Source organism: Lontra canadensis, unplaced genomic scaffold (genome assembly GCF_010015895.1).
Source record: "Lontra canadensis isolate GAN:19392208 unplaced genomic scaffold, GSC_riverotter_1.0 scaffold35, whole genome shotgun sequence".
Taxonomy (NCBI): domain Eukaryota; kingdom Metazoa; phylum Chordata; class Mammalia; order Carnivora; family Mustelidae; genus Lontra; species Lontra canadensis.
Genome location: NW_022631029.1, coordinates 1,515,174 through 1,528,544, shown reverse-complemented (window position 1 = coordinate 1,528,544; position 13,371 = coordinate 1,515,174). Strand labels below are relative to the sequence as shown.

Genomic DNA, 13,371 nt, shown 5'->3' with positions numbered 1-13,371 from the left:
ACCTGTATGACTATGTTTTTGAGGGATACCTTATGTAATAAATGGCATATATGTGAACACAGAAATTGTTGAGTCCTGATTATGTATGGCCTGTGAAATTATTACCATAAGCAAGATACTGAACATTTCGGGAGGCCTGAAATCCAAATGCTTCTCTTCCTGTTTCTGACTCTCTCTCTCTGTATCTTTGTCTTGGTCTCTCTATGTCTCTGTGTCTGTGTCTTTCTGTCTCTGTTTCTCTCCCTGTCTCTGTCTCTCTCTGTGCTTCTGTCTCTGTGTCTGTACTGCTCTTTGTCTCTGTTCGTCTCTCATACATTCTTGATGAAATTTCTGGTTCTTGTCCTCTGTTCTCAAAGAAGAATGTAGGAACAAGTAGAAGGATCCACTGGCCTGTATCTGGGTTCTGTCTGCAATTCTCAGGCTGATGTCACCCCCTGGGCATTCCCTGGTTGATATCCTCCAGGACTTCCAGCCTCCCTGATATCCTCCCACCCCCGAAGCAGAGCCTGGTTGTTGTCCAGCCCTCCCACCCACCCCCTCACTTCTATGGCTAATAGATCACCACTTCCTGCTGTTCTTTCCTCCTAAAGTGTCCCTCCTTCCTGTCCCCTCCTATCCTCTCCAGCCCCCTCCCTCTCCTCTGTCTTCTGGACACCCAGTCTGTGCCCTCACTGGTCACTCTCATGTCTCCTCTTTCTCCCCTCTTCCCTAGGACAATCCCCAAAGTAACCTTGTAACCAAGTCCAAGCTCCCTACAGGACAAGCTAGAAAGTGGAGAGATAAGTTGTTGGGGTAGGAAAGTGAATTTGTTCATCAAATCAGGAAACCAAGGATGGTGGACTACTGTCTCAAAGAGCCATCTCTCTGAATATGAAATTCGAGCTGCTTTTATGTTAGCAAAAGGGAGAAACAGGGGCTCCTGGGTGGCTCAGTGGGTTGAACCTCTGCCTTCAGCTCAGGTCATGATCTCAGGGTCGTGGGATCGAGTCCCGCATCGTGCTCTCTGCTCGGCAGGGAACCTCCTTCCTCCCCCCTCTCTCTCTGCCTGCCTTTCTGCCTACTTGTGATCTCTGTCAAATAAATAAATAAAATCTAAAAAAAAAAAAAAAGAAAACCCCCTATTAAAAAAAAAAGGGAGAAACAGGAGGGCGTTGCAGTCAAAAGATAACTGACATCTCAGGAAGGTCATGAAACTTCTTTGTCTTGGTCAGTTGATCCTTGGGTGTAGGAATCTGGTCATATCTTTCCTGAAAATCTCGAACCTTGTAAGTCATTTCCGTTCGTTCTTTCTTATCTCCTCAAGTGAGGTAGGTTTCCGGTGAAAAAGCAGTTTTTGCAGATCTGAGCTGCAAACAAAATTCCTTTGATGGTTAACAAGCCTACGGGGCTCATCAGAAGTTTCTCAGCTGTGGTTCCCAGCAGCAAGGGAAATAGAAGCAATATGGAATCAGACCTTCTAAGTTTCTCCCAGTTACAACCTCACTTGCCTCCCTGTGGGCAATCCTGCAATAGCTCTTCCTGCTGACAGCTCACCTGTGCTGAGGGCTCACTGTGTGTGACTCTATGCGTATGACTGTGTCTGATCCTCCAAGGTAGCTACTGTTAATCCTATTCTCTAGAGGAAGACTTTCAGGTGCAAGGAGGTCAAATGGCTCGGGTCTATTTGCTTCCAAAACCCATTCCTATAATACACCACAACATAGGATTTAGCATGGCTTACACACATAAAGACTTTCTGGTCCCATTCATACACTGTGGGGACTAAATAGTCAAGACTCAGAGAGGCAAAGTTACTAGTCCAAGGTCACACAGGGGGTCTAGCTACCTTCAGAACTCCTGCTCTTCCTTTTTGCACTCACCTGGCAGATGAGCTATGACGTCAGGCTCTAAGCTCAGGGTGGTCCATGCACCTCTGACTTCTGGATCTGGAGTTGAGTGGTGAGCTGGGTTGCATGGGGAATGGGGCCCGATGTTTTGAGTGATGGGGAGGTGGGTCTTTGGTCCCTCGGGAAGAAGCTTTAGAGTTCATGCCCTGATCCCATTGCTCTGGGCTGAGCCCCTGAGTGCTTTGTTAGAGATCCAGATGCCAAATAATTGTCTGCCCTAAAAGGAACCCATGCTAGATGTGGTCTCTTGGGGAAAGTGAGCAACACTCATCATTTCTGTCTTTTTCTTTTCCTTCCACTTCTGTGGAGGCCTTGATCTCTGAAGCATTTTTCTTGGGGAGAACTTCCTTCAATGGGCCTAGAAGTGGCAGAATTCCCTTGGAAGCTTTGCACCCTTGTGACAAATCCACGGTGCTATTCTGCTCAAAATCTTACCATGGCTCCCACCGCCAGGCAGCACCTCCACAAGTTTTTTCCTACATAACATTTTATTTAAAAAAAGCATTTAAGCCATATATTTATTTATAAATTAGGCACACCTACTATAGAGAGAAGATATAATAATTCATAAACCACATCCTGTAAATAAATATTAATTTACAGAAAGCAAGAATAAAATAAATCCTATTTAAATGGATTTACAATTATCAGAACTCCATGGTATTCTTAGCTTGCACTTCAAGGTACATATCATGGTTAACATTAGTGTATATGTATCTGTATGTATGATAGTCTTCTTGATGTTTTCAAACTTTTTTGTGGGGAGGCTGACTTCTATCCTGGCTGTTACAGTTATCAATCCCTTTGTAACAAATAACCCCAAAGTAAGAGGATTAGAACAGCAACAACAACAGCATTTATTTTGCTTATGAATATCTTCTTTCTAGATTAAATCCCCCTCCCAGCTTTACTGAATTATACTTGAGTATATATTTAGGGCATGCAATGGGATGATTTGTCATGTATATTTGTTATAAAATGGTTACGCCAATCAAGTTAATACATCCATTACCTCTCAAGGTTACCAAAGTTCTGTGTGTGATGAGAGCACTTAAGATTTGCTGTCTCAGGGTGACTGGGTGGCTCAGTTGGTTCAGCGACTAGCTCTTGATCTCAGCTCACGTCTCGGTCTCCAGGTTGTAAGTTCAACTCCCAGGTTGGATTTCTTTTCTTTTCTTTTCTTTTCTTTTTTTTTTTTAGATTTTGTCTATTTATTTGACAGAGAGAGAGAGAGAGAGAGATCACAAGTAGGCAGAGAGAGAGGAAGGGAAGCAGGTTCCCTGCCTAACAGAGAGCCCGATGTGGGGCTCGATCCCAGGACCCTGGGATCATGACCTGAGCCGAAGGCAGAGGCTTTAACCCACTGAGCCACCCAGGTACCCCCCAGGTTGGATTTCACATCGAGTATGGAGTCTACTTAAGAAACAAACAAAAAAAGACCTACTATCTTAGCAAATTTCAAGTGTATGATCAGAAGTATTAACTATAGTCTCCTTATTGTGCATTAGGTCCTCAGAACTTATTCACCTTATAAATGGAAGTTTGTACCTTTTTTTAAAAATAGGCACCGCACCAAGTGCAGAGCCCAATGTGAGGCTTAAACTCACAACCCTGAGATCAAAACCTGAGCTGAGATCAAGGGTCAGTTGCTTAACTGACTGAGTCACCCAGAGGCCCTGAGAAAGTTTGTACCTTTTGACCACATCTCCCCATTCTTCTTTCTTCCAATCTTGGCATCCACCATTCTCTCAGTTTCTGTAAGTTTAACTTTCCCTCCCTCCATCCCCAGATCCTGCATATAAGCGAGATTATACAGTACTTTTCTTTCTCTGCCTGGCTTATTCCACTTAATATAATGCCCTCAAGGTTCATCCATATTGTCACAAATAGTATTATTTCCCTCTTATCTGTATCTATAGATCTATATCTGTATATCCACATTTCTTTATCCATTCTTCTGTTGATGGACACTTACTTTGTTTCCATATCTTAGCTATTGTGAATAATGCTGCAATGCAGGCACCTGGGTGGCTCAGTGGGTTAAAGCCTCTGCCTTCGGTTGAGGTCATGATCCCAGGGTTCTGGGATCAAGCCCCGCATTGGACTCGCTGCTTAGCAGGCAGCCTGCTTCCCCCTCTCTCTCTGCCTGCCTCTCTGCCTACTTGTGATCTCTCTCTGTAAAATAAATAAAATCTTAAAAAAATAATGCTGCAATGAATATGGAAATGGAGCTATCTCTTTGAAACACAATGCAAGATCCCTGATGAACATGGATGCAAAAATCCTCAACAAAATATTAGCAAACTAAATTCACTAGCACATTAAGAAGATCATGCACCATGATCAAGTGGCATTGACCTCTGGGATGCAAGGAAAGTTTAATGTTTGTCAATAAATAAATACGAGAGAATGCTAACAGAACGAAGGGTAAAAATCATATGATCATATTATTAGATATAGAAGAAGCATCTGAAAAAACTCATCTTTTCATGATAAAAACTTCCAACAAGTTGGGTATGGAAGGAATGTAGCTCAACATAATAAAGGCCATATATGACAAGCCTACAGCTAACATCATGGCCAATAGTGAAAGGTGGAAAGCTTTTCCTCTAAGATCAAGAACAGGACAGAGATGTCCACTCTTACCTCTCCTATTCAATATGGTCCTGGAAGTCCTACCCAGAGCAATTAGGCAAGAAAAAGAAATAAAGGGCATCCAAAGTAGAAAGGAAGTAGTAATTGTCTTTGTTTGCTTATGAATTTTAACTTAAGCGGTGCTTGGCAAGGCCAGCTCATCTCTTCCATTTGAAGGCTGAGGGTTGGAATCATTGGAGACAGTGTATTCTGGTTGTTGGCCACACTTCAGCTGGGACTGGGCTGTAGCACCTATAGATGGCGTCTCCATGCGGCAGCTTGGCTTCCTTACAACACGTGGCTGGGTTCCGAGAACGAGCATCTCAACAGAACCAGGTGGAAACTGTATGACCTTTAATGATACAGCTTTGGCAGTCACATGGGGCCACTCTGCCATTGTCACGGTGCCCCGCCCAGATTTAAGGGGAGGGGATTTATGCCTCACTTTTTGATGGAAAAGTATCAATATCACATTGCAAGGACAATATGTGGGATGACAGACATCGGTATGGTCATCCTTGGAAAATGCAATCTGCCAACGTCTCTGATTACGGTCTTTTCCTCTCACACTTTACCCAGTGAAGGATCCTAGCCTTAGTCATTTTCTTAGGCATGGTATTTGCATTGTTAAAATTAATTTTGTCCTGTGGATTCTTTTCAAGAAATTTTCTTTAAGCCACTTGTCCATTACATGAATGTTGGTTTAGTGAAATCTGGATAACTCAAGACAGTCATACACTTTACCAAGCATGTGGACTCCTATAACACAAATTAAGACTAATGTATATACTATATATATATTATGTATGAAGTATACATATATAATATATATATTTACTATATATGTATGTACATACATATATAGTTTATATATATTTTTAAAATATATTTTTATATGTAAATATATCTGTATTTTCCTCTATAAAAAAAAGGAAGTGATCTCTTGAGGAAAAAGTGGACGTTTCTCTCTTGAAATAATTTTGTAACCATGAGTATATTGCTTGTTTAACCTTTAGCTGGATACTTTGAACATTAATAGACTTTCCCATTAAGTAAAAAAACAAAAACATAAATGACTTCCACTGGAAATTTTTTTAACCCAAGAATGAGTCTTTAATACCAAAGTGAATTGTTTGTTTTTTCAACTTATTTTGAAATAGTTACAGATGCACAAGAAGTTTGAAAAATAGTACATGAATTCTGCATACCTTCCACTGAGTTTCATCCAGTAGTTACATCGTATATAAATATAGTACAGTATCAAAATCAGGAAATTCATATTAGTACAATGTACCTATATAGTTGCATGCAATTTTATCACAGGTGTGGACAAAATTGTTATTTTGGGGGTATCATAGACATGGAATCGCACAGTACATAACCTCCTGTGATTGATTTTTTTTTTCTTTTTTTGCTCAGCATAATGCCCTGAAGGTCTGCTTAAGTTGTTCTATGTATCATGGCATTTTGTTCCTTTTTTATTACTGGGTATGTCATGGGCTGAATTGTGCCCCTCACTCCAAATTTATATGTTGGTGTTCTAACCTCTAGTAACCCAGACTATGACCTTATTTGAAGATAGGGTCTTTACAGAGATAAGCAAGTTTAAAATGAGTTCATTAGGCTGAGCCTTAATCCCATATGACTGGCGTTCTTAGAAGAAGAGGACACTTTCCCATGGAGATAAACACAGAGAAATGATGATGTGAAGACACGAGGAGAAGACATCTACAAACCAAAGAGGGACCTGGCCAGGGACAGACCTTCCTCTCATGGCCATTGGAGGGAGCCAACCCTGCCAACACTTTGATCTCAGGCTTCTGGCATCCAGAGCTGCAAGAAAATAAATTTCTGTTGTTTAAATGACCCAGTCTGTGGTACTTTATTCAGTTAGCCTTAGCAAACTAATACAGGATAGAATATCATTGTATGGGTTTACTGACACTTGTTCAACCATTCATGTATTGAACAACATTTGGGTCAAGTCCAGTTTTTGGCTATTCCAAATAAAGCTGCTCTGAATATTTGTGTGCAGGTTCTTTTGTGGGCTGTATTGTCATTTTTATAAACATTAAAGCCAACAATTAGTGTAATTGATGTAACATTTCATTTGGTAGTTATTTCTTTAAATATTTAATGATTTCAATTTTGTGGTTTTACTTTTGTGCTTTGGAGCAAAACTCTGCTTTGCTCTTTTTTTTAAAATCTTGTTTTCATTCCTAGATCTCAATTATTTCCAGAAGCTTCTGGGATGCTGCGCAGTGTTAGTGGGAAGTGTCCACCTTTGAAGCTGGGGAAAAGAAATAAGGGGCTGGTTAGACCCTCTGGTGAAACATGCCTCTAGAGACTCTTGGGAATGATTCCCTTGATTTTGAAACACTAACATCCCCTAGAGCTTGGTTTGGATTACATGTAATGAAAGAGGGTGTCCTTGTGAATGGGGTTGAGGAATGAATTCCTCTACATTTATATTTATTATCTTCTTGATAAATTGATCTTTTTATCATTATGAAATGTCCTTCTTTATCTCTGATAATTCTCCTTGCTTTCAAGTCTGTTTCTCCTGATATTGATGTAGACAGGCCAACTTTCTTATGATTCTATTTTCATCATTTGGTTTCCATACCTTTGTAAGAAATCCATAGCCAAGGAAACTTGAATCATCAATAAACTTATAAAAAGATGCTCACCCTCACTAGAAATCAGGGATATTGAGAGTAAAATAATCAAGAAATATAATTTCCCACCAGGAAATTGGTTAATTTTGAAGTTTTACCTTTCAAAATGGTGGTGACATAGTTGGGAAAATGACCACTTTCCTCTGTAGGTGACAATCTTTTCAGGGTACTTTGGCAAAAATCTATTCAAGCAAAAATGTGTGTATTTTATGGTGGAGCAATTTATCTTTTATTTTATCTTTTTTTTTTGAGAGAAAGAGAGCATGCATGTGAGTGGCACAGAGGAAGAGGGAAAGAGAGAATATTTTTTTTTAAAAGATTTTAATTGTTTATTTGTCGGAGAGAGAGAGCACAAGCAGAGGGAGTGATAGGTAGAGGGAGAAGCAGACTCTCTGCTGAGCAAGGAGCCCAACATGGAACTCAAACTCAGGACCCTGGGATCATGACCTGAGCTGAAGGCAGATGTTTAATTGGCTGAGCCACCCAGGCATCCCAAAGAGAGAGAATCTTAATTAAGCAGGCTCCACACTCAGTGTGGAGACCGATGTGGGGCTGGATCTCATGACCCTGATATCACAACCTGAGCCAAAATCAAGAGTCAGAGGCTTAACCGACTGAGCCACCCAGGTGCCCCACAACTCATTTTTTGGAGATTACAGATGGGTGTGAGACAGAGGAAGAGAGGGGGAGGAAGTGAGAGACCCAGTCCTTCTGACAGGGTCAGAAGGGTCAGTGGCATAGGTGAAGACGTAGGAAGAGCTGGAAACAGGTCTAGCGTCATTTTCCCCACTGAACTTGCTTAAAGCCTCTCATGCCTATATTCATGAAATGTCTAAGAAATAAAACTAATCAGCCCCTTGCAATTGATAAATTTTTTAAAAATATTATTTATTTATTTCAGAGAGAGAGAGTGAGCAGTAGAGAGTATGGGAGGGCAGAGGGAGTGGGAGAAGCAGCTCCCCACTGAGCAGAGTCCATGATGCAGAAATCATTCCCAGGATGCTAAGGTCATGACCTGAGCTGAAGGCAGATGCTTAACTGACTGAGCCACCCAAGCACAAGCAACTGATGAGTTACTGAACACTACATCTGAAACTAGTGATGTACTATATGTTGGCTAATTGAATTTAAATAAAAAATTTTTAAAAAACGTAACCAGGGGTGCCTGGGTGGCTCAGGGGGTTAAAGCCTCTTCCTTCAGCTCAGGTCGTGATCCCAGGGTCCTGGGATCGAGCCCTGCGTCAGGCTCTCTGCTTAGCAGGACTTCTTCCTTTGCTTCTTCCTCTCCCTCTCTCTGCCTGCCTCTCTGCCTACTTGTGATCTCTGTCTGTCAAATAAATAAAATCTTTAAAATAAAATAAAATAAAAAACGTAATCAGCCCCACAGAACCTTACTCTTTTCTATGTCCCCATCACTCTACCCACCACAGTGGAATAGTTCTTTAAAAGTATCTCAAGTTTGGGAAGAAATATGCACACATCCAGTCCATTTTTTTTTGTAAGTTCAGGGAAGCCTTACTGGATCTGGGAGGAGCAAGGGTAGAAATGAGAAGAGAAGGGAAACAGAGAAGATTCGGGTCCTTCTGGTTTGTTCTTACTAGTTTGTAAAACTGCATTAAAACATGCCCTCCCCACCCCACTCATCTGCCTAGCTCTGAGAGCAGCAAGACCATGATAACAGTCTGACCGTCATCTCACCTATGACCTCAGAGTGATCTACCCAATGATGACAGTGGCCAAGAGGAGACAAGAGAAGTCTCGCCACCATGCTATAGTTCCTCAACTCGATTTTTACAATTTCCTTTCTAGTCTTCAGGAGCATTTGCCAGTTGGAAGCATTGTGATATATTGAACATGGACTCAGATAGCTTGGGTTAGAATCCCAGCTTCCCTACTTCCTAGCTGGGGGACCTTGGATATGTTGCCTAAACTCCCTGTGCTTCAGTTTCTCCATCTATAAATAAGACAATAATAGTATGTATTCACAGGGTTGTTGAGGGCGTATGCTGTGATAATAGAAACCCTGCTGGTTTTATAGATAAAAGTTTATTTATTGCCCATATCAATTCCAGTGTAGGTCATCTCTGATCCATACTATACTACCCTGGTACTCTTCTGTAGTCAAGTTATGACATGTTTATTGTAGTGTTGTGTAGTATAAGTAGTACAGTACATCCCTGATACCTATATTGACTGGTCCAGACAGCTCTGAAAAGGGAGCTTAGACTGAGATGTGGGCTTGGTGACATAGTTTAAATACTTAAAAGCCCCCATTCAATGAATCCCTTTTTTTGACACACACATAGATTGGCACCAGTTGTTCAAAATGCTTAGGATGACTTGTCAACTCAGCCTTCATATGCACAGGAACAGCTCTGATCCCTTTACTTTTGGTAAATATCTCTGTAAAGATAAATTTCAAGGATGTATCTTTCCTCTGGAAATCTTTAATTGAGTAAATTTAACTCTTGTACCTAATGGTGATGAAAACAAAAGTTTAAAAATGGCAGCATCCAATATTAGATGGCCTTGATATTCAGATAAGAGCAGGCCTCACCATCTTACATCTCTGCTTCATAGTAATTGAGACAGTAAAAGTAACACATGCTTGGCCTGCCCAACCAGGGTCATCTTGAATGACAGTCTTCTACTTCTGTGAAACCTAAAAATGGGACTCAAACAAAGATACTGCTGAGAACCAACATGGGCAGGGACTTATAGAACATCACTGCCAAAGCACTAGCCCTATATCTCCTTTCTTACTTGGATTCCAGAGATTGGATCCCAGACCCACCACTCACTGTGCATAAATCTATAAGAATGGGGTGTAAGCCAGGACAGTAATGCATGGCTGAAATATCCACAAGCTGTTGGGTTACTATTATTTTGGTAAAATTTTCCTTCTGTTTAAGAATGAAAAAAAAAAAAGGGCGCCTGGGTGGCTCAGTGGTTAGCCTCTGCCTTCGGCTCAGGTCACGATCTCGGGTCCTGGGATCGAGCCCCACATCAGGCTCTCTGCTCAGCAGGGAGCCTGCTTCCTCCTCTCTCTCTGTCTGCCTCTCTGCCTACTTGTGGTCTCTGTCAAATAAATAAATAAAATCTTAAAAAAAAAAGAATGAAAAAAAAAAACCCACAACCCAAGCAAATAGACCCTCCTCTTGTTTAAGTGATTGGGTTCACTATTTTTGTTTTCTATAAACCTTCAAGAAAAAAAGCAGGTCTGGGAGGAGAAAAGGAGTTGGTTATAGTACACCTTACACCACATGAACTGCAAATGAGACAGGCCTCAACTGTAAGGGAGGGTCCTAGGAACATCTCTTTGACCCAAAGCCAATTCTGCCAAGGACCTTGACCAAAGCCATTTGAACCTCTTGGTTTCTCAGGCTATAGATGAGGGGGTTGAGTGTAGGGGTGACAAGGCTGTAGAAGAGGGAGACCACATTGTCTTGCTGTGGGCTGTGGTAGGTACCTGGAACCATGTACATGAACACGGCTGCCCCATAAAAGAGCCCCACCACAGTGATGTGCGAGGAGCAGGTGGTAAAGACCTTGTGTCGGGCCTTGGCAGAGTGCATGCGGAGAACAGCCCTCAACACATGGCTGTAGGAGGTGGTGATGAGTGACAGGGGCAGCAGCAAGATCAGCACCCCCGAGATGGACAGCGACAGCTCATAAGCAGAGGTGTCTGCACAAGACCGCTTCAGCAGGGCAGGCAGCTCACAGAAAAAGTGATCCACGGTGTGTGAGGCACAGTAGGGGAAGTGCAGGGTGATGGAGGTCTGGATAGAGGCCACAAGCATACCCGACAACCAGGAGGTGCCCACCATGAGTAGGCAGACCTGACGTCTCATGAGCACAGGGTAATGCAGGGGGTGGCACACAGCAACATAGCGGTCGTAAGACATGAGGGCTAGCAGAACACCCTCAGAAACACCCATCAGCATCAGGAAGAACATCTGAGCTGCACAACCCCCAAAGGAGATGGAGTCCTCTCCTTGCAGGAAGTCAGCTGCCATCTTGGGGATGGTGACCAGTGGAAAGCCAACGTCCAATACGGAGAGATGACTGAGCAGGAAATACATGGGTGTGTGGAGCCTGGAGTCTGTGTGGATCAGGAAGAGCAGGATGGCATTGCCCAGAAGGCCCAGAGTGAATATGAGAGCCACAAGGGAGAACAGGACCAGATGTGGCCCTGAGCGGCTGAAGAGCCCCATGAGAGTGAAGTCTGAGATCACTGACTGATTTGATTCTCTCATCCTCCAGGAAGCATCACACATCTGTACGAAGAACAGGATATTTGGAAGGAGTCTCCGTGGGTCTTGTCTTACATGCCAAATAAAATTGTTTGGTAGTAGTTGCTTAAAGTCTCAAGAAGGATGAGGAGCATTTTCAGTCTCAGTAGGAAAAAAAAATCACTGATTTATTGTGTCTGCTTTAGTCAGAAGATGGGAATAGCAAAGTCTTGTCTTTGCCTTCCAAGCAAGCACTATCCACCAATATTTTCAGTTGAACTCTGTCCCTGAGCTAGGGAGTGCAAGTTAGTCCCAGTGGAGTATTGGAATATACCCCATCCAAGACACCCTTCAGTCAAAGCAGGGGAGGTATTCCAAAGAGATTATATATCAAGTAGGGAGAATTTGCCAAAGATAATAAGGGATGATGAGCCTGGAGAAGGAATATGGAGTGTGTGGATTGTTTGGTGTATGGTTAAGGGAACTTGGATAGAGCAAGATTTAAATACCAACTCAGCTGTGTCCTAGCTTTGTGGCTTTGGACATGTTATTTAACCTTTCTGGGAGTCAGTTTCCCCATCTGTCTATAGGGATAAATAACACCTTCCTTGTAGGAGTAGCTGGTAGTATTAAATGAGATAATGAATTAAACAACTTAACTCAATGGCAACCATATGGAGATTTCTTGTTTTAAGTTCACAGCTATTAGTCATATTGTAGAGGAAATGTATACATTAAAAAAGTCAGCTGGGTAGGATGATTCATCTATGATAGGATAATGTATGTCTGGTACTTAGCTCAGTGTCTGACATATAGTAAGACTGTTCAACATGTATTAGCCCTTTTTGTTGATGTTATTCAACATTATAACTCTTGTTCACTTGCATGACAAAAATTTATCAAGCTTATTCTCAGTCATGCTCTCCTGAAATGACAATTTCCCTGTTCTTATCCTAAATTGGTGGTTCTCAACCAGAGGTGATTTTGCCTTCTTTCCTAGGACATTAGCAATATCTGGAGATATTTTCAGTTGTCATGGCTGGAGTTGCTAGTGGATGCTATAAATATCATATAATGCACAGGATGGTCTCCACCACAAAGAACTGTCTGGTCCCAAATTTCAATAGTGCCAAGGTTGAGAAACCCTTCAACTGACATCCATTAACTCTTCTCTGACCTGGAGCAGAGCCTCTGGGAGATCTCCTGGGTCCATTATCTTGGTTTTCTAGCAGAGATAAGCTTCATGCCCGATGCATGCCTAGAGATTAATCTGTGAAGTTGAATTTCCAGGTACATTTTAAAGAAATTATTAATAAAGACTAGTCCCAACTTAAATCTCTGGAGAATTGCATTGTTTCCGTGACTCTGTATACAGAAGGGTTTGTTCTTTAATCATTATCCTTTGGGGCAAACTCATAACCAGTCAGTCTCTCTGGAGCCAGTCAAAGGATTTTCAAGTGGACAGCATACTTATTTCTTCTCTTTTCACCCACATCTCCACCTCAAGTGCCCCACCAAAGGGGAAAAAGGGAAATGATCCCTATTAAGCACTTGCTATGTACCAGACACCATGTTAAGATCAGAGAAAGGTTGATGGGTTTCATTTGAGTGTTTCTCAATATTGACACTATTGACATTTAGGGCTGGATAATTTTAAGTACTATAGGCATTTAAGATTTACCATTTAAGTGTTACAGGCATTTTTTTTCACTTGATCTTACTGGTACATGTTATCATCTGCTGTGTATAGGTGAAGGAGCATAGATTCAAAGAAGTGCAGTAGCCAACTATACCGGGTTGAATAACATTGCCCCCAAATTCACATCCACCTGGAATCTCAGAATGTGTCCCTATATGGAAAGAGGGTCTTTGCAGCTATATTAAGGATCTTGAGATGAAATCATCCTGGATTTGGGGTGTTCTCTAAATCAAGTGACTAGT

General features: G+C 41.8%; 1 protein-coding gene across 1 annotated transcript; it reads right to left on the bottom strand.

Annotated features, from left to right (window-relative positions):
• Positions 1 to 10,503: 10,503 nt before the first annotated feature.
• On the bottom strand, positions 10,504 to 11,454 carry LOC116874060 (olfactory receptor 2Z1-like). The gene has a single exon (XM_032868485.1). The coding sequence runs from the start codon at positions 11,452 to 11,454 to the stop codon at positions 10,504 to 10,506; it is 951 nt and encodes a 316-aa protein (XP_032724376.1).
• Positions 11,455 to 13,371: the final 1,917 nt, after the last annotated feature.